The sequence below is a fragment of the Aulonocara stuartgranti genome (assembly GCF_965226115.1).
Source record: "Aulonocara stuartgranti genome assembly, chromosome: 11".
Taxonomy (NCBI): Eukaryota; Metazoa; Chordata; class Actinopteri; order Cichliformes; family Cichlidae; genus Aulonocara; species Aulonocara stuartgranti.
The window spans coordinates 740310-759997 of NC_138947.1; the positions used below are offsets into that span (position 1 = coordinate 740310).

A 19688-nucleotide genomic window follows, 5' to 3' on the forward strand; every position below is an offset into this window, starting at 1 on the left:
CCTCTTGGGAGTATCTGACTATTTATAACATTACACAAACCAAAGGTCTCATCACAGTGTTGATGAAATGCTGGGTGTATCCATCTCCTGGGGCGGGCCTACGTACGTACAAACTCCAAAACACTTGCAAACTAAAAAACACATGCAAACTCCAAAACACGTACAAACTCCAAAACACTTGCAAACTCCAAAACACGTACAAACTCCAAAACACATGCAAACTCCAAAACACGTACAAACTCCAAAACACTTGCAAACTCCAAAACACGTACAAACTCCAAAACACATGCAAACTCCAAAACACGTACAAACTCCAAAACACGTACAAACTAAAAAACACATGCAAACTCCAAAACACGTACAAACTCCAAAACACGTACAAACTCCAAAACACATGCAAACTCCAAAACACGTACAAACTCCAAAACACTTGCAACTCCAAAACACGTACAAACTCCAAAACACATGCAAACTCCAAAACACGTACAAACTCCAAAACACGTACAAACTAAAAAACACATGCAAACTCCAAAACACGTACAAACTCCAAAACACGTACAAACTCCAAAACACATGCAAACTCCAAAACACGTACAAACTCCAAAACACTTGCAAACTCCAAAACACGTACAAACTCCAAAACACATGCAAACTCCAAAACACGTACAAACTCCAAAACACGTACAAACTAAAAAACACATGCAAACTCCAAAACACTTGCAAACTCCAAAACACTTGCAAAATCCAAAACACATGCAAACTAAAAAACACATGCAAACTCCAAAACACATGCAAACTAAAAAACACGTACAAACTCCAAAACACATGCAAACTCCAAAACACGTACAAACTCCAAAACACTTGCAAACTAAAAAACACGTACAAACTCCAAAACACATGCAAACTAAAAAACACTTGCAAACTAAAAAACACGTACCAACTCCAAAACACTTGCAAACTCCAAAACACGTACCAACTCCAAAACACATGCAAACTCCAAAACACGTACCAACTCCAAAACACTTGCAAACTCCAAAACACGTACAATCTCCAAAACACATGCAAACTCCAAAACACGTACAAACTCCAAAACACATGCAAACTCCAAAACACGTACAAACTCCAAAACACATGCAAACTAAAAAACACTTGCAAACTAAAAAACACTTGCAAACTAAAAAACACGTACCAACTCCAAAACACTTGCAAACTCCAAAACACGTACCAACTCCAAAACACTTGCAAACTCCAAAACACGTACCAACTCCAAAACACATGCAAACTCCAAAACACGTACCAACTCCAAAACACTTGCAAACTCCAAAACACGTACAAACTCCAAAACACATGCAAACTCCAAAACACGTACAAACTCCAAAACACATGCAAACTCCAAAACACGTACAAACTCCAAAACACATGCAAACTAAAAAACACTTGCAAACTAAAAAACACGTACCAACTCCAAAACACTTGCAAACTCCAAAACACGTACCAACTCCAAAACACGTACAAACTCCAAAACACTTGCAAACTCAAAAACACAACGGAAGTGCTCCAGGACACTAGGGGCAGTGTTGAGCTTTTGTTACCTAGTAACTACACAAGCCAGGAAGTACCAATGACCGGATTTGGGGTTTGCAGCCTTAAAGGCCGCATTTTAAGGCCGATTACCTCACAGCGACAAGAGAAGGCTTTCCGAATTCAAAGGCTGCCCAAAATGCGGCCCTGAAATGCGTCCTTAATTTCCCTGAATTTTAAGGATGGGTCGGTGTAGCCTTCATGGCCCAACATATCCCAGACTTCATAGTGCGGTGGTGGTGTGGATAATTTTGCCGAAAAAAAAACAGTGGAAGCGGAGCGGAGGAAGAGTAAACTTTCAGAAGTAAGTACTGAATATTATGTCACTTATTTATGCACAAATATTTTTTTAATGAAGAACATGAAACCATTATTGTTGGCCACATGTCGGGAAAGTTGACATTAGCGATGTTTGTACTTTCAGAATTAACTTGGTTTTAAAGCCTTTACTTTAATAAATATATATATAGTCGACCTTAATCTTACAGAGATTGTGATGATTTTGTAGATAATTAAAGTCAGTCATATATCCACAAACACAACAAGCTGAAAGTCAGTGATGCTGCTCGGTTTGCAGTCCTGAACATCACGGCACAAGCAGGATTCACTGCACTGTTAATGTGAGCTATGTTATATTGCTGCCTCTGTTGGGTGGTGTCAAGCCCAACTTAACGTGTGTTTGAACGAGCTGACGGTTCACTCGTTAAGCTGAAAGAAAGATGCTTTAATCACAGCAGTCACACATGTGTCCACTGCACCATCTGGAACTCTTCTTGTTTACACTCGTAATAACACAAACACTAAATCCTGCTTCTCTGGTGCTGTTGTGTAGCAGTGTGTACACCTGAGACTGTCACCTGTCTGTCTGTCCTGCACTCTCTCTCTGTTTCTTTCTCTCTGATTGTGGAATAAAAGTATGAACATGTGTTTATAAGTTACACTTGTGTTTGAATCCTGCAGCTTATCACACATTTGATTTCCATGTGTGACGACTGCAAGTGTCCAGAGTGAGGACAGACTGAGGGACCCACTGCTGCACATCATCTGTGAGGCTTTGCAGCCCTGATGATCCACCAGGACAAACTCAGCAGTGTGTGAGGAAGAGGAAGGAGGAAGAGCCAGCAGCAGCTGACAGATGGAGAGAATAGACAGACTGTTCCCTGTTTGTGAAGGACTGCTAGGAAAGTTTAACATAACTGTCTGTGCTGAATCAGTCTTATTAGGTAATGTTCAAATAATGTGATCATCCCAGTGTTTCCAGTGTGGAGAAAAGTACTGAGAGTACTCAGGGCCTTCAAGTTACACACTATGAAAGGCAGCAACAAGTTTAATGTTCAGAAACCTAAAGTCTGTATCTGCAGCAGAATGGAGCTAAAAGTAAATGTTTGTTCCAGTTCTATGAAGCTTTGAGTATTTTGGATTCGTAGCACTGCTGTGTTTGTTGCATCATATTGCTGTAATTGTTTATATGCTTTATATATTCTGAGGTAAGTTGATCTATAGTGTTACATCATATTCTATAAGGATGTTATGTTGTCAATGGAAAATTGTATTTAGTAGTCAGTATAATCTTTTAGTGATATAAGTTTGCATATGGTAGAATACTGCATGTAGTTATTTGTATTAGGAAATATTCAACCATGTATACTTAGAGGCATATAATTAATTGTGTGTGATCTCTAACAGGCTGCAGGCTTGGGGTGCATCCAGGAATGCACCCCCACGTCTGGGAGCATGAGAGCTCATACCTTGTTTTATTGTTTTACGGCAGGATTAACGTAGCTATGTCTGTTTTAGTTTAAGTGCTTCTTTACATATAGATGAACTGCTGGACTTCCTCACCATGTTATCTAGGGTGGGGAGACTACCCCCTTTCCTGACCAAGGATGTACCTTTTGTGCTCTCATGACCCTTTGATCAGCAGGACACACACACACACACACACACACACACACACACACACACACACACACACACACACACACACACACACACACACCTACTGAAGTATAAATAAAGATTGGGGCAGTTTCTTAGTGCGAGTCTCAGTCTGGAGGCTGCCTTGCTAGCAAGAAGTTCTGTGTGTTTCTTCTCTTGAGTCTTTACTGAAGAAGTGTTTTAGAATATTTTCCCTAACATATGTGTTTGTAGACTTTCTGCCCAGTTTGACCCATTTAGCAGAAGTCAGCCTGTTTAAGGCTCTGATATCTATTCTGTATAACTAAAGCAGTTATGACATGGTCTGATTTTCTCACCCAATAAAGGAATATTTCATATATCAATCTACCCTTCATTCTATCAGACACAGTTATCACAGCTTGTACATTTTCTTTTTATAAATATATGTAAGCATTGAGCCAAATTTAGTAATGGCAACATACTGAAGTAACAACATTTGTCTCTGATATATGATACACCTATATATACACTGTCAAAGATACTTGTCTTTGAGTGAAGATTTAAGGTGATAAGACATAACTGCAACTTGAATCTGTACTGAGGCTCAGTATTTGACACAGAGTTCATGTTCACTGCTGTAATAGCTAATAATGATTAATATAATAACTATAATATTGGCCATATTATATTTACATTACCAAAGTGATATGACTTTAGTCTCATGAACAACATTAGCTAATTCTTATTTACTAACTAATCTTAAATAACTGTTCAGTACAGAAATGAAGCCCAAAAATCATGTTTTACTGTCCTGTGGTCTCAGCCTCAGATACTTATCAAATCACACAAAGCTCTTGTAGAAACAAACAAATGAACAAAATATATTCTCCCTCATTTCTGTCAAACCAAGTTGTATGACACGTTTCCAGCGGTTAGTATCATGGTTGCTAGGCAACCTGGGAAGCGCGACAGAGACTAGACCGTCCCATACAGACAAACTTGCCGTTTATTTTGCAAATAGAGCTCAACACTGCCCCTAGCGTCCTGGAGCACTTCCGTTGTGTTTTTGAGTTTGCAAGTGTTTTGGATTTTGCAAGTGTTTTGGAGTTTGTACGTGTTTTGGAGTTTGCATGTGCTTTTTAGTTTGCAAGTGTTTTTTAGTTTGCAAGTGTTTTGGATTTTGCAAGCGTTTTGGAGTTTGTACGTGTTTTGGAGTTTGCATGTGTTTTTTAGTTTGCAAGTGTTTTTTAGTTTGCATGTGTTTTGGAATTTGCATGTGTTTTGGAGTTTGCAAGTGTTTTGGAGTTTGTACGTGCTTTGTCTCTAGGGGCCACCGTAGTAGATGGCTCTGAAGATTTAAACAGTTTTAGATCCATTACACTCACAGTTTTATGTTAAAATCTCAAAGGACAGCATTATATTTTTGATATTAACAGTAACTCTGGGCTTCTGTAGAGTGTGCAGATGATCTCATCACTGTCTAAAAATGGATAACAAAACCTAAGCAGTGCTGAATCATTCAATAATACAGACTATTAGAGTAACGGATGTGTAGCATCGCTAACTAGCTAACAACAAGCCTCAAACACATTGCGTATTCTAGCGGCTAATCTAGCGCCTTGCTAATCTATGTGTCTTTTTCATAACAGTGACATGGTTGTATTTACCTTAATTAAACAAGTCGTCAGTCGCGGTAAACCCATCAGCAAATAAACTGGAGCAGCCGGGCTACGTAAAAAGTGTAGGGGGCGTGTTTGCGGTCACGTCCAGCAGGTGTGTCGGCGGGAGCGTAACACAGTCGCTCCACCTTAAGTCCCTACTGCGCAGACTCTGGCAAGATGGCAGCTTCCAGAGGCGGGATATTTTGGCTTCATTTTTGTAGAATGGGAGGAGGTGCTGTCACGTTGTCCATGTTTTCTACAGTCATTGGGTCCAGATCAGGTGAAGCTAACAGACAGTTAGAAGCTACAGTTGCCTGTGTCACCATCCACCTGTCAGTCAAAGAGGCCACGCCCCTAATATTGCAAACAGGTGAAAAGGATACTGTACTCAGAAATACATGTACATTAGTGGGTAATTATGTCTTCCAACCACCTGAAGCATTCTTATAAACGTATAATTAAAGTATTAAAACAACAGAGGAGCGTGCGTCCGACTAATGGTGTGTTAAACATGTGGCTACAGACAGCTGCATATGTAGGCAGACGAGGGAAGAAGTCATAGGACTTCTTATGTGTTCAGACTCAAAATATGAAGGCTGATACTAGTGTTTTCTCTTCAGTGAACAGGGCCTCTTCACCAAAGATAAAGAAAGAGACAACGCCACCGCCATCTTAACAAACACTCATCTTCTTCCTCCTGACCTCCAGCTTCATCTCCTGAACTGAAGTCAGGGCTCTAACTCTTGAAAATGTGCATAAACATGCTTATTTATTCCCGATATTGTCACAGATAATTATTTTCAGCAGTTTAGACCTGCCGTCTCCAGATAGCTAAACAACAGCTTGTTGTAAGCTAACATCATGGCAAACTAATGTCAGGCTCCAGTGTCCTAAAATCATACTTTCCCTCTGATAAACAGTTTAACTACATTCTCAGACTGTATGAGAGTTTATTCACCAAGCGTCCGTGTCCTGCGACGAACAGCCACTTCAAATAAAGTATTACTAACAGTCATTAACAAGAGTTAACAGTCATTAACAGGAGCTAACGGTCAGCAACAGGAGCTAACAGTCATTAACAGGGGCTAACAGTCATCAACAGGAGCTGATGGTCATTAACAGGGGCTAACAGTCATTAACAGGGGCTAACAGTCATCTACAGGAGCTGACGGTCATCAATAGGAGCTGACAGTCATTAACAGGGGCTAACAGTCATCAACAGGAGCTGACGGTCATCAATAGGAGCTGACAGTCAACAACAGGAGCTAACGGTCATCAACAGGAGCTAACAGTCATTAACACGGGCTAACAGTCATCAACAGGAGCTGACGGTCATCAATAGGAGCTAACAGTCATTAACACGGGCTAACAGTCATCAACAGGAGCTGACGGTCATCAATAGGCGCTGACAGTCAACAACAGGGGCTGACAGTCAACAACAGGGGCTAACAGTCATCAACAGGAGCTAACAGTCATCAACAGGAGCTAACAGTCATTAACAGGGGCTAACAGTCATCAACAGGGGCTATCAGTCATTAACAGGAGCTGACAGTCATTAACAGGAGCTGACAGTCATCAACAGGAGCTGACGGTCATCAATAGGAGCTGACAGTCATCAACAGGGGCTAACAGTCTTTAACAGGGGCAAACAGTCATTAACAGGGGCAAACAGTCATCACCAGGACTCGGATTGCTACAGTTGAGTGACTGGGGTACAAACGTCAAACCTGGGGTACAGTCTAAATGTTTGTAATGTCTGCTTTGACAGGTCCTCAGTCTCTCATAAAAGAGGAGTTCATGCAGGAGTGTCTGCAGATCGACCTGCCCCCCCACACCAACCCCTATGGCCACCCACGGCCTGTCGGCATGTATCCCAGCATGCCTTTGTCTCCCCCAGGTCAGTGTGCTGCTCCTTGCTGTCAGCGCGTGCGAGACGCCGTGACGCTGTTGTAACACAGTCGTGTTTCCTGCAGGCAGCAGCTCCATGGTGCCCGCAGCTCTGACTGCCAGGGGGGTCGGCGGCGGTTTGGACGGACCTGGCCTCCTTCAGATCGCTCCGCCTCCTAACCACGGCGGCCAGGCTTCACCGCCTCACTCAAATCCACCTCACACTCCCCAGCCCCCCCATCCCCCGACCCCAGCCTCCCCACATCAGCAGAGCCCAGAGTACAGTGGCCCCCACAAACCTGGTACTGTACCCTAAGTACTATGTACTACCTGTGCTTAGTACTACTTCTGTAGTATAATGAGTGTCCTGTGTGTCTCCACAGCCAACTGGGCAGGTAACAGCCCTGCCCCCTACACCTCTGCGCATAGTGGGCGGGGCAACCAGCCACATCCACCATTGCATCATCATCCTCATCATCATCAACAACACCACGCCCCCAACACTCACTTCTGTAAGACAGCATGTTAAATGTTACTGCTCTATTCAGTACCGTAGTACTGCGAGTACTGCATTATTGCTGAGTACTGGGTCTGTGTTTGTTTCTGCAGGGTCACAGCATCACAGCACCGCTCCGTATCCACAGCCAGTATCCAACCACCCAGGTACCACACCTGTCCACAAACCCCGCCCCCTCACTCTGACCTCACTTTATTAATAAAGATTCAAAACATAGTGGCCGACGTCCCCAAAATACAAAATGTCCCTTCTTAGTGAAGCAGGTCCAAAAAATGTTAATGTAAAAATAAAGTGCCCTGATACTCACACCTATCTGTCTGAATTCCCTGAAACAAAGATGTCCTCACTTACAGAAGTAAAAGCTCAGGTAATAAAAGGTTGAGAAGCACTTTTGTCTCCAGTTTGTCAGGATGTTTGGGGAGCAGGTCCGCCATGTCCTGATCTGTGTCTCGATCCTCAGGTCCAGAGTTCTGGTGCTCCATCTCCTACTTTGAGCTGGACGTTCAGGTTGGTGAGATGTTTAAGGTCCAGTCCAGCTGTCCCCTGGTGACCGTGGACGGGTACGTGGATCCTTCGGGAGGAGATCGATTCTGTTTGGGACAGCTGAGCAATGTCCACCGTACAGCCGCCAGCCACCGCGCCAGGTGAGCGGTCGTTTAGTGGGTGGCACCATGAGAATTATTGCAGTGTTAGTATTTAATGTTGCTGATGTTGTTGCCCTGCAGGCTCCACATCGGCCGGGGGGTTCAGCTGGAGTGTCGGGGGGAGGGTGACATCTGGATGCGTTGCCTTAGCGACCACTCTGTGTTTGTCCAGAGTTTCTATCTGGACCGGGAGGCGGGCAGAGCACCAGGCGATGGCGTTCATAAGATCTACCCTGGAGCATACATCAAGGTGAGCGGTAGACGCCGCGAATGACCATCTGAGCCCAGACGGGCTCGGATTCACTAAGGTCCAAACAGACGTAAAACAGACAGACAAAGACGTGTTTGGGGATCGCAGGAAGTAAAGCAGCGAGTCCATCTTCCTTTTACAGATTTGATATTCTTGATTTGTGAAGAGATCCGAGTTTCTCTGAGAGGTTTGTTTGGGCCGTGTTTCTCGATACTTGGACAGCTTTGTTGTAACTTCTTCAGCAGCTTGTTGACAGTTTTATAGGACATAGATTTGTGCATGATTGGACATAAAAGTGTGAATTGGCTACGGTTTCTATCAGGTGGTTTTGGCTCTGCTGGCAGTTTTGCTCTTTGTTAACCCTAGCTCATTATGGCGTGTTCAGTATGTGGCCGTTTTTGCCCACCATGTTCACGCACATTTACACCTGGATGGATCCATCACAGAGAAACGTGCGGTAGGTTCTTCCCCAAGGATATCTGGCATGCAGACTGGCATCGAATGACCACCTCTACCACCTGAGCTACAGCCACCCCGGTGTCTCACCCGTGTACCTGTCTCACCCGTCTGCGTGCCTCACCCGTCTGCCTGTCTCACCCGTCTGCGTGCCTCACCCGTCTGCCTGTCTCACCCGTCTGTGTTCAGGTGTTCGACCTGCGGCAGTGTCACCGGCAGATGCAGCAGCAGGCGGCAGCGGCTCAGGCAGCTGTGGAGACTCAGGCAGCCGCGGTGGTCGGTGCAATTCCCGGTCCGAACAGTGTGGGAGGAATCGCGCCTGCTGTCAGTGAGTATCACCTGCCCAACACAGCCAGTGACAGACAGGCACAGGTGTCAATAAATTATAACATGAACCAGACGCAGGGCTTAAAAGACTTACCTGCAGAGTGAATCGAGTCAGATTCGCGTTGGACATTTTTGGGCCTCAGTGCGACTTCCTGCTTTTTCATGCATTTAATGTTATTTCACTTCCTTTTTACGGTGGGCGGCCTCGGCCCTCGGTGTAAGCCTCGTGGTTTTAATTTCACATGTTTTAGTTTCTGTGTCTCACCTGTGCTTCCTCCCGCAGGTGTGCGCTCAGCGGCCGGTCTGGGCGTGGACGACCTCCGCAGGCTGTGCATCGTGCGGCTGAGCTTCGTCAAAGGGTGGGGGTGTGACTACCCACGGCAGAGCATCAAGGACACCCCCTGCTGGCTGGAGGTGCACCTGCACCGAGCGCTGCAGCTGCTCGACCAGGTGCTGCACATGCTGCCGCCGCGAGAGCACGCACTCTAGGACCTCCGCGCTCTGCCCACAAACGCACCACAGCAGGGGTCGGTTCACACGGGTTTCAGACAATCAGCCAATCGCAGCGTCTTGTCTCTGCTGTCATTTAAGTTCGTTTCTGTGGAAACCAGCGTGACTCGTTAAAGGGTCAGTTCACGCGAGCTTGGCGTCTGCTCGAGCATCCACGCTGGCCTGCAGTTTATTAGTTCCGCCCCTCAACAGGTGAACTGACCCTTTAAGCCTGATGTCAGAAATCAGCTGATTACCAAAAAAACCTCGTCATCGTCATCTTCCTCCTTCTGTCGGTTTTTAGTTCCTTTAGCTAATTGTCGACCAAAGAGCCATTCCTGTTCCTTTGATGACATCATATCCTGTTTACGTTGCGTTTCTGCTCCGCCTGACGGTCACATTATTTATTCTGTCGTCTGCTTTTTTTCTCACGTTTAACTCATTTAAAGGCTTTTATACTGAAAGGGTGTAAAGCTCTGAATCATCAGCTGTCTCTTCAAATTAAAAGTCTGGTGGATAAAGATCTTCGTCTTTGTTCGTCTTTCACTCTGCATTCAGACACTTCAGAGGAACACTCTCCTCTCCATCCACACGCAGTGATCAGGTAGGGCGCTCCTAGGAAGTCCATCCAGTCGTCAGGACGTTTCATCACTGATCCAGGTGACTTCTGCAGTCTCAGCTGACCGGATGATTAAAGATCTGCGCTGGAAACGATCAAACGAGGAACTTCATGCACGAGAGCTGCTCCACATAGTGCAGCAGGGAGCTGTAACAGAAAACAGGCCACGCTTGGTCCATAAAAAAGGCCACAATCAGTGAAACGAGTCAATCAGCCTGTACCTGTCCTCTTACTGTTCCAGGCCGTCGATGACCTCACAGCTGTAAAAATCCGCTCTTCCATGATTTCCCGTCTGAGCAGCTTCTGCAGCGTCCTCACGCTGATCACCACCCTGCATCTGTGAGCTGAAGCACAAATCACATCCTTAACTATTGTGAGGTATGACCTCACAGTTTGTCCTGATACAACATCTGTTATCTGCACAGATCGGTGATAATTGTTTTCTTAATGTGGCCCTGATACTCAGTCATAGCCCCCCCCCAAAATGTGCTTTCTAAAAGAAGTCCAAACTGAGTACCTCAAAGATGCAGAGTTCCCTGAGGTTCTTTCAGACACTGCACTGACATTTTGTCTGGTTTTGAGTGTTTTAGGTGCTTCGTGCTGCCAGCAGGACTTCAGCTCACAGCACACCCTCAGTCCCACTCAGCCACTCTCACACGCGTGTTCTCAGCCTATCAGGTCTCCATGCTCCTGTTTTATGCATATCTGTGTTTGCTCATGCACACCGGGTCAACACAGTGCAGTGAAGTTAACCATATTTGCATCATAATCTCATCTCAGAGCATTCAGCAGAGAGATCTGCTCTCTGTTCTCAGAATGCTGCTCACAGTGACCTAAAACCTCAAAATGAATAGAATAGAATAGCTTCTATTGTCACGACACACATGCACAATGAGATCCAGAACATCCGTGTTGAAGAAAACCAACCAAAATGAAAACATGGCCGCCTGTACATGCCCGTACTTACATGCATGCAGCACCCAGTGAGGAAATGGAAGTCAGATGCTAAAGAACAGCAGCACACAGAGGTCGAACACTGCCCCCTGCAGGCATGCATGAGTCCCAGTCTAAATGTGACTGGAGGAGCTGAAAGAGTCAAATCTGACCAGCGCACAGGGTTGGTGGAACCAAATGGCAACAGTGCCGAAAATGCTGATGGACAAAAAGTTTCCAACTGTTACAGAGAGTGATGCGTGAATGACTGCAGCTTGTTGGCCGCCCCTCCCTGAGCCTGGTTCTGCTGGAGGAGTCTTCCTGTTAAAAGGGAGTTTTTCCTTCCCCTTGTCACCATGTGCTTGCTCATGGGGGGTTTTCTCTGTATCATTGAAGGGTCTTTACCTTACAACATAAAGCACCTTAAGGCAACTGTTGTTCTCTGCAGACACACCTGTTACTCTGTAGACTCTCAAATTTTGACTCTTCCAAATAACTCCCACACAGGTGCTCCCGAGGAAAGACTTTGGTGGTATCTAATGTTTACCTCAGCAATCAGACAGGTGGAAGGTTAAAGGTCAGGAAAATCATGGATCATCTGATTATCTGATGAAAGCAAAGTCTAAACTTGAAAACGTGAAAATCTGTGTTTCGGTCACTTTGCTCCTTACAGAAAAAATGTTCAAGTAAATTATCTGATGTATTTGTTTCATATTTTTCTACCACGTCACCTCCCATGGCTCTTAATAACAAGAAAAAGAAGAAGGAGAATAGAACCTTTAATAAATATGAAAAGATTGAGAAAATACTTTGATTAACTATGATATGGATCATGTTTATTGTTGCAATAAATACTTGAAACAACAAACAGCTTCTGTGGTCAGATCAAAGGCACAAAGCTGGATGCTATAATGTGTGTATAAGTGATTTACTGATGTAAACACTGTGGTTATTTTGCGGTAATCAATGAAAAATGATCACGATGATCATTACAACATGGCGCCAACAAGGACAAAGAGAGGGCGCCTGTAAAGTTTAAACGTTTCGTGCTCATCCTCTCATTGGTAACACTAAAGTGACGTATTTGCATTTACAGCCACTCGCAGACGAGGTCTCTGCATACTAAGATTCTAGGGCGGGGCTTAGTGAGTTGATCGTGTTTGGACCAGTAGCAGGTTAAGCTTCTTAAAAATATGGATATTCATTAGATTGGGGCGTGGTCTAACAGTGGCGGACCGGCAACAGCGAACATGGAGGTTTAGTTGTCGCCTTGTGTCCGTTAGAGAAGGAGGGTCTCACTGACGCGCATTTTATTTTCACTTTTCCTTTGTTATACTTTGTTTTTTCGCCTTCTGTTCGGGCTTCGACATGGAGATGAAGAAGAGGATTAGTCTGGAGCTGAGGAACAGAAATCCAGCCGAGGCAAGTAACTACAACACTTTAATTTATTTATTTCCTGAAGAAACTGGTGAAGGATGCAGTGTGAAGCTATGACGACGCTGATAACATTCGGCGTGGGCGGCCGTCGACTTTTCCCAACCCGCGGACTGATCTTCTGTCGGTGTTTTTGAACGATTAGACGCGACATGTTTGTGGCTCCAACATGGAGGAAACTCCGCTTGGTCCTGGAGGAGGAATCCGCTGCGTGCAGGCTCGCTCCCTCTCCCGCGCTCACTTCTCGCGGGGCAGCCTCGCGCGAGCCTCCCACAGCTAGCACACGGGCTAACAGGCTAACCTGCCGAGTGCCCAGCCCGCATAACAGAACCGCGGCCGAGTGAGTGCGCCGAGAGCCGCCGCAGGTGCTCGGCGGTACCGAGAAAATGCAGTCGCGGACTGTGGATGGGCTCCGCTGCATTTGTTTGAACGCCCCGGGGCGACCGCTCGGCCGAGCCGGCTCCCATTTTAACCTTCACCGTTAGAGAGTTACTGATCTGCGATGGTCGTGCTGTGATGGCGTTTGCAGCCGGACTCCATTCTCATTTCAGCGTTTAAGTGCACATAGTTCTAGGTCAAGTCATTTTTTCTGCCATAACATCATTAAAGGGTCTCCACAGTTTCTTTGTCGGCACGGGTCAGCTCAACACAGGCGCAGTCTAAAATTGATACTTTGTTCACGTTAAATTGGAGTTTTAACAGTTGTTGTTCAGTCTGCTGTTCCCGCCCTCCTCGCTGTGTTTTCAGGCGCACGAGTGCCGCGCGCTTAAATCTCACAAAAATTGCACGAGGTTCGGTGGGAGGCGGATTTAAACGACGGAGAGGGTTTTTAAAAAGTTTCTCGCACGCACAGCTTTGGTGGGTGAGGTGTGCTCTCCCACCGGTAATCGTAACGGTGAAGCTGAGCGCCGGTTTTCTGGTCACGTACTAACCGCTATATGGATGAGATCCAACGGGAGAGGGGGAGTGCTGGCCCGGGCGAAGAGCTCTGACCGAAACGGAAGGAAAGTGACCCTCGTTTAGTTTTGTGAAACGTCTGAAACCTGGGTTTACTAGATGCCTCCTCTTCACCAATTGCTGGGCATATACAGCGTTACACCACGTGGTTATTCATGTACCTGAGAACTGCCATACCTGCTTACTTGTTCTACACATGCAGCCCCCCCCGCCCCCCCGCATGCTGGAACTGTGTTGTTGTCTTCGTTGTCATCGAAACATATAAATCATGATGAACCGCGCATGCTCAAACCCAGGGCTGGTGAAGCTTTACGTGTGTTCTTTGATATTTTTATTTCACCTTTGTACAGGTAAATCTCATTGAGATCACTATATCATAGCTAAAGCACTTCTGGATGGATGCAAACTGCATTTTGTTGCCTTGTAGCTGTGACATGAGCAATGACGATAAAGTTGAATTCTATTCTACAGGGTGGGCCATTTATATGGATACACCGCAATAACATGGGAATGGTTGGTGATACTAAAGTCCTGTTTGTGGCACATTAGTATATGTGAGGGGGCAAACTCCTCAAGATGGGCGGTGACCATGGTGGCCATTTAGAAGTCGGCCATCTTGGATACAACTTTTGTTTTTTCAACAGGAAGAGGGCCATGTGACACATCACACTTATTGGTAATGTCACAAGAACAACAATGGTGTGCTTGGTTTCAACGTAACTTTATTCTTTCATGAGTTATTTACAAGTTTCTGACCACTTATAAAATGTGTTCGGTGTGCTGCCCATTGTGTTGGACTGTCAGTGCAACCCTCTTCTCCCACTCTTCACACACTGATAGCAACACCGCAGGAGAAATGCCAGCACAGGCATCCAGTATCCGTAGTTTCAGGTGCTGCACATCTCGTGTCTTCACACCATAGACAATTGCCTTCAGATGACCCCAAAGATAAAAGTCTAAGGCGGTCAGATCGGGAGACCTTGGGGGCAAAATAACTGGCCCACGATGACCAATCCACTTTCCAGCAAACTGTTCATCTAGGAATGCTCGGACCTGCACCCATAATGTGGTGGTGCACCATCCTGCTGGAAAAACTCAGGGAACGTGCCAGCTTCAGTGCACAAAGAGGGAAACACATCATCATGTAGCAATTTCAAATATCCAATGGCCTCGAGGTTTCCATTGATGAAGAATGGACCCACTATCGTTGTACCGATAGTGGGTCCATTAGTTGTACCGACTAATGCCACTCTCCAGTGACATGCGGCGAGTGCTACGCTGTGGGCTCTTGCTGAATGAAGCTGGGACAGCCACTGATGTTTCTTCATTACTGACAGTTTTCTTGCGTCCACATTTTGGCAAATCCAACACTGAACCAGTTTCACGAAACTTAGCAAGCAGTTTGCTGACTGTAGCATGGGAGATGGGTGGTCTCGTAGGGTGTCTTGCATTGAAATCTGCTGCAATGACCCGGTTACTGCGTTCACCAGATATCAACACGATTTCGCTCCTCACGTGTTAACCTTCGACATGTCAATGGCTGTGAACAAAGAGAAACTTGTAAATAACTCATGAAAGAATAAAGTTACGTTGAAACCAAGCACACCATTGTTTTTCTTGTGACATTACCAATAAGTGTGATGTGTCACATGACCCTCTTCCTATTGAAAAAACAAAAGTTGTATCAAAGATGGCCGACTTCTAAATGGCCACCATGGTCACCGCCCATCTTGAGGAGTTTACGCCCTCACATATACTAATGTGCCACAAACAGGACTTTAATATCACCAACCATTCCCATGTTATTACGCTGTATCCATATAAATGGCCACCCTGTATTCTATATGAGGTCTCGTTTTCAAGAAGCGAGGCCCAGAGGTGTGTATGAAGTTGGGTACACACCTGTAACTGTGGGCAGGGAGATGTGTGAGTGTGTAATAGCCGGGCAAACTGTCCCCCCCCCCCCCCCCCCCCGGGGCTACAGTAATTTTTAAATGCGCACACGTCGGAAGATCGTTTATTTAACACATTATATTTTACGGTCACAGACTGCAGTCTGTGTGTACGCCACCAGGTGGCAACAGGTGAGTGTGAGGCATGCAAACTGAAAGTTTGAATAAACCTGTGATGTATAATGTGGTGTCAATTTTACTCTTTGTCATGTGATGCGGTGGCGCTCAGGTGGCCGAGCTGGTGGTGGATAACTGTCGCTCCAGCGACGGTGAGGTGGAAGGACTCACAGACGATTACACGGGGCTGGAGATCCTCAGCATGGTGAATGTCGGCCTCAGCTCGCTCTCCAAACTGCCCTCACTGCCCAAACTACGCAAGGTCAGTTCACCCGCAGCTACGACACCTGAACACAGCACAGTCAGGATCGGCGTGTGTGCTGTGATGAACATCACATGTGACCTCTGATTGGATGTACCTTCTGAATGTGTCTTATGACCTTTGACCCCAGCACTGACCCTCACACTGAGAAGATGAACGATATTCCACTTTTATGCATCAGCTTGTTTCTGCCACAGGAAAGCAGTATTGTGCACTTTGAGATACCGAACTCAAATTTAGGGATATGGCCCACACACATCATCCATCTGCATCCGGATAATAAGGAAATGTCATCCACCGAGCTAGATCCTGGTTAGCAGTACTAACTTGAAATTTCAACTCAGAATTTGGAGTTATGTTTGACTTTATTTGTTTTTCAGTGGTGGAAACAAAGTTTCATACTTTTGGAGATGAATGAAAATATTTGAAGTACTGCTGCAGTACTGTACTACTGTAGTACTTCTACAGAGTCGATAGATGAGGAAAGATCTGGCGGGAATGAGCTGAGTAGTTGTTGTCTGTGTGCTGCTTCCTCCTCTCAGCACGCATGATGATGCATTTCCTGTGTTTCAGTTGGAGGTGAGCGATAACACCATCTCGGGGGGTCTGGACGCGCTGGCGGAGAAATGTCCCAGCCTGACCTACCTGAACCTGAGCGGGAACAAGATCAAGGATCTGAGCACCATCGAGCCTCTGGTACGTCCATTCATTAAGCTCGTTAGGCCGATCGCTAACGAAACACCCGAACCTGTCGATGGGAGACCCTGAAACGTAGCAGCAGATTAAAGTCGGGGATTCTGGCGTTGCTGTCCATGTTTTTGAGGGTTCCTCTGCTTTGTTCTTGTACTGCAGCAAAACCTGAAGAACCTGAAGAGCCTGGACCTGTACAGCTGTGAGGTCTCAGCGCTGGACGACTACAGAGAGGGCGTCTTCGAGCTGCTGCCTCAGCTCACTTACCTGGACGGGTTTGACGAGGAAGACAATGAGGTGCCCGACTCCGAGGCCGAGAACGGTGAGCCGCTAACGCGGAGTCTCTCTGGCTTGACCGAGGGGCGGGGTCTATTTGTTTTTCATGTGCACACTTCGTTAAGCCATAAACGTTTCCGTCCAGTGAGCGCGTGCAGATCTGCTGGTCGCCTTCAGCCGCCTAATTCGGATTAAGGACAGGAAGTGGTCCACGGGGAGGACGAACGTCCTGTTTCTGATGTTAGGATGTTTTGTTCCAGATGAGGATGATGAAGCCGGCCCGCCGGGAGATGACGACGATGAAGACGACGATGAGGATGAGGAAGGCTCTGAGGGAGACGAGGTCGGTCTGTCGTACCTGATGAAGGAGGGAATCCAGGTGAGAGGTCATGACTTACAACTTCATTTATAATGAAGGTAAACAGAGAGCAGAGGAGGAGGAGCCTGCCTCACGGCGTGCTCACAGTTGAGTTTAACGTGTTTTTAACATATTTTAAGGATGAAGAGGACGATGGAGACTACGTCGAGGAGGACGAAGAGGACGAGGAGGAAGAAGAGGACGGAGGTTTGTGTCGCTGAAACGTGATTGGATTCTTTTGGGGGGAGGGGAGTTGTTGTTTTTTTACAGCCCCTGTGGCGGTCGTCACGGTGACTTCGCCGTCGATGTCTGTGTTACAGTAACGATCACATCATGGCGTTTAAACTGCACGCTTAGGCCACGTTTCCCTGGTGACAGCTTTTACATGTGCGTAGTTACCCGATGATGAGTCATTGCGAGTTTCGCTGTCATGTGATTGATGTGTTCAATGAAACCCGTTCAGTGCAGCGCCACCTAGTGGTAAAAACGCTTTCTGCTCTTCTCTCGGCTGAGTGAAGGAATCGTAGTTCTGTCAGGGTTGCTTCCTCCTCAGTGTCACCATGTTATTGATTACTGATTATTGATCAGGTGATTGATGGCTGCTCTGATTTCCTCAGATGAGGACGGCGCTGCTGTTCAGGGCGAGAAGAGGAAGAGAGACGCCGATGATGAAGGTGAAGATGACGACGACGAGTAGTCCAATCACCTTCGTACGCTATATCGTCTGACACCCCCGCCCCTCCCCACCTCCCCCTGACCCTGGCAGGATGTGGTTTTGGAGCTCCAGACAAACAGGAAACTGCGATCAGGCTCATCGCTGTCCTTCACCGCGGTGATGTCACTCCGCCAGCCAGCTGGTCAGCAGGAGGTCGATAACAGAGCTCAGAAATGCGCCGCGTTCCCTCAGACATGTCACGCACAGATATGGAATTCAAGAAAGTCACGAAGGACAAAAAAATAGGAACACCTCAGCAGCTCCTCAGTCTGCTCCAGATTCATCACATCCTCATCACAGACAGCAGGGGGCGGCAACACGCCATTCCCCACTCCTGTGAACAGAATATTTAACAATCCCAGGAACGCCCTTCGTGATTGGTGTTTCTCAATTATGTCTGTGAAGGTTCTCAGTCATCCAGGTCATCGTAGTCTAAGGAGCTTGGAAAGCGTCTGGACTGCAGAGGGCAGAGCTGAAGAAGCGTCTCAGATGAGAGGTGAAACATCTTCAAGCCACTTAAAGACGTCCAGACGCTTTTCTTTCCAAGCTCTTAGACATCACAGCGCTGCCAGACTGTCTGCCTAGAGAACGCGGCGTGTTCCTGTCTCTCCTTTATTGATTATTGATCAGCTGGAAGGCGGAGCTCTTCCCAGTCAACCCAGTTCTTCTGACCCTGTGACTCCACTCTACACTACCCATGATTCTCAGCAGCTGATTGCGCCAAACATGGATCCAGAGTTGCCCTCCTCTCTGCTCTCTGATTGGATGACTCCAAAGCTCTCTGTAGTTGGCTCCTCCCCTAAGCTTTTTTTCTTCATTCTTTTAAATTGACTGTTACTGTTTTAACCCCGCCCCCGTCACCTGTGGGTCTGCGGCCTCCCTTCCCACCCCCACGGGTCCCTGTGTAAATAGAAGTGAACTGGTCTCTGTAGGTTTGTGCTGTCGTCCGTTTGGCCTGATCTGTCGTGTTAAGTTTGGAAGCGTGAAGCTGGAGCGATGCTCCTCCTCCGTAATTTTATTTTTTTATTCCTGTGTTCTGATCGTGTTGCTGTAACCAGAGTGTTTTTGAATAAAATGACTGAAATCTCCACGCCTTCTCCTTTCTCGTCACATCTCTTCACGCCCTAAATTATGAAAACAATTTTATTTTTCACTTTAGAATAAAGAACAATCAGAAATGGAAAGGCTCCTCGTGTTCTTCTTCCTGATGTTGCTGTCTCTCGGTGTAGCTACATCTATCACTGCGGCGTGCGTGTCCAGTTTGTCCAACAGGAATGTCTCGGGTTTGGCTGCTGTGGCAGCGCCCAGCTCCTGGAGTGTGTTCCTGTGCCGCCATGATCAGTATCCAGTGATGAATCCTTTTTGTGGAAATCTGCTGCAGGTTTCCAACCTGTTGGTTTCCAGCTGTAGTTGCAGCTCTCTGCCTGCAGAGGGCAGAGTTGTCCCTTTGTGAGGGTCATAATGTGTCACCTGAGAACAGGCCAGATATTTGTCTAAGTTAAAATAAGTTCCCTGGTGAGCCACGCCCATTTTTCAGATGTTTTATTTTGAATATTTTGTAATAAGCACATGAATCACTTGCTGACCGATGATTGGTTCTTTCTGCTGACAGCTCATCAAATGATTTCACATCATTGCAGTCACGCTTCCTGCTGTGCGTGTGT

General features: G+C 46.3%; 2 protein-coding genes across 5 annotated transcripts in view; both read left to right on the forward strand.

Moving 5' to 3' along the window:
- The window catches only part of LOC309716472 (mothers against decapentaplegic homolog 4-like), a 33008-nt gene extending 22774 nt beyond the window's left edge, over positions 1 to 10234 (forward strand). For all 4 annotated transcript variants that reach the window (XM_082550269.1, XM_082550268.1, XM_082550271.1 and 1 more), the window contains 8 exons: positions 6910 to 7038; positions 7115 to 7330; positions 7412 to 7540; positions 7638 to 7691; positions 8006 to 8189; positions 8271 to 8439; positions 9085 to 9223; positions 9506 to 10234. In XM_082550269.1, coding sequence (XP_082406395.1) covers positions 6910 to 7038; positions 7115 to 7330; positions 7412 to 7540; positions 7638 to 7691; positions 8006 to 8189; positions 8271 to 8439; positions 9085 to 9223; positions 9506 to 9711 — 1226 coding nt within the window. In that variant the 3' untranslated portion in view covers positions 9712 to 10234. The remainder of the gene's footprint in view (positions 1 to 6909; positions 7039 to 7114; positions 7331 to 7411; positions 7541 to 7637; positions 7692 to 8005; positions 8190 to 8270; positions 8440 to 9084; positions 9224 to 9505) is intronic.
- A 2230-nt stretch (positions 10235 to 12464) lies between these two features.
- On the forward strand, positions 12465 to 19112 carry LOC309716475 (acidic leucine-rich nuclear phosphoprotein 32 family member D-like). Its single transcript, XM_082550275.1, has 7 exons — positions 12465 to 12685; positions 15836 to 15985; positions 16559 to 16681; positions 16838 to 16997; positions 17212 to 17330; positions 17450 to 17516; positions 17927 to 19112. The coding sequence occupies exons 1-7, from the start codon at positions 12632 to 12634 to the stop codon at positions 18004 to 18006; spliced, it is 753 nt and encodes a 250-aa protein (XP_082406401.1). The 5' UTR covers positions 12465 to 12631; the 3' UTR covers positions 18007 to 19112.
- The last annotated feature ends 576 nt before the right edge of the window (positions 19113 to 19688 follow it).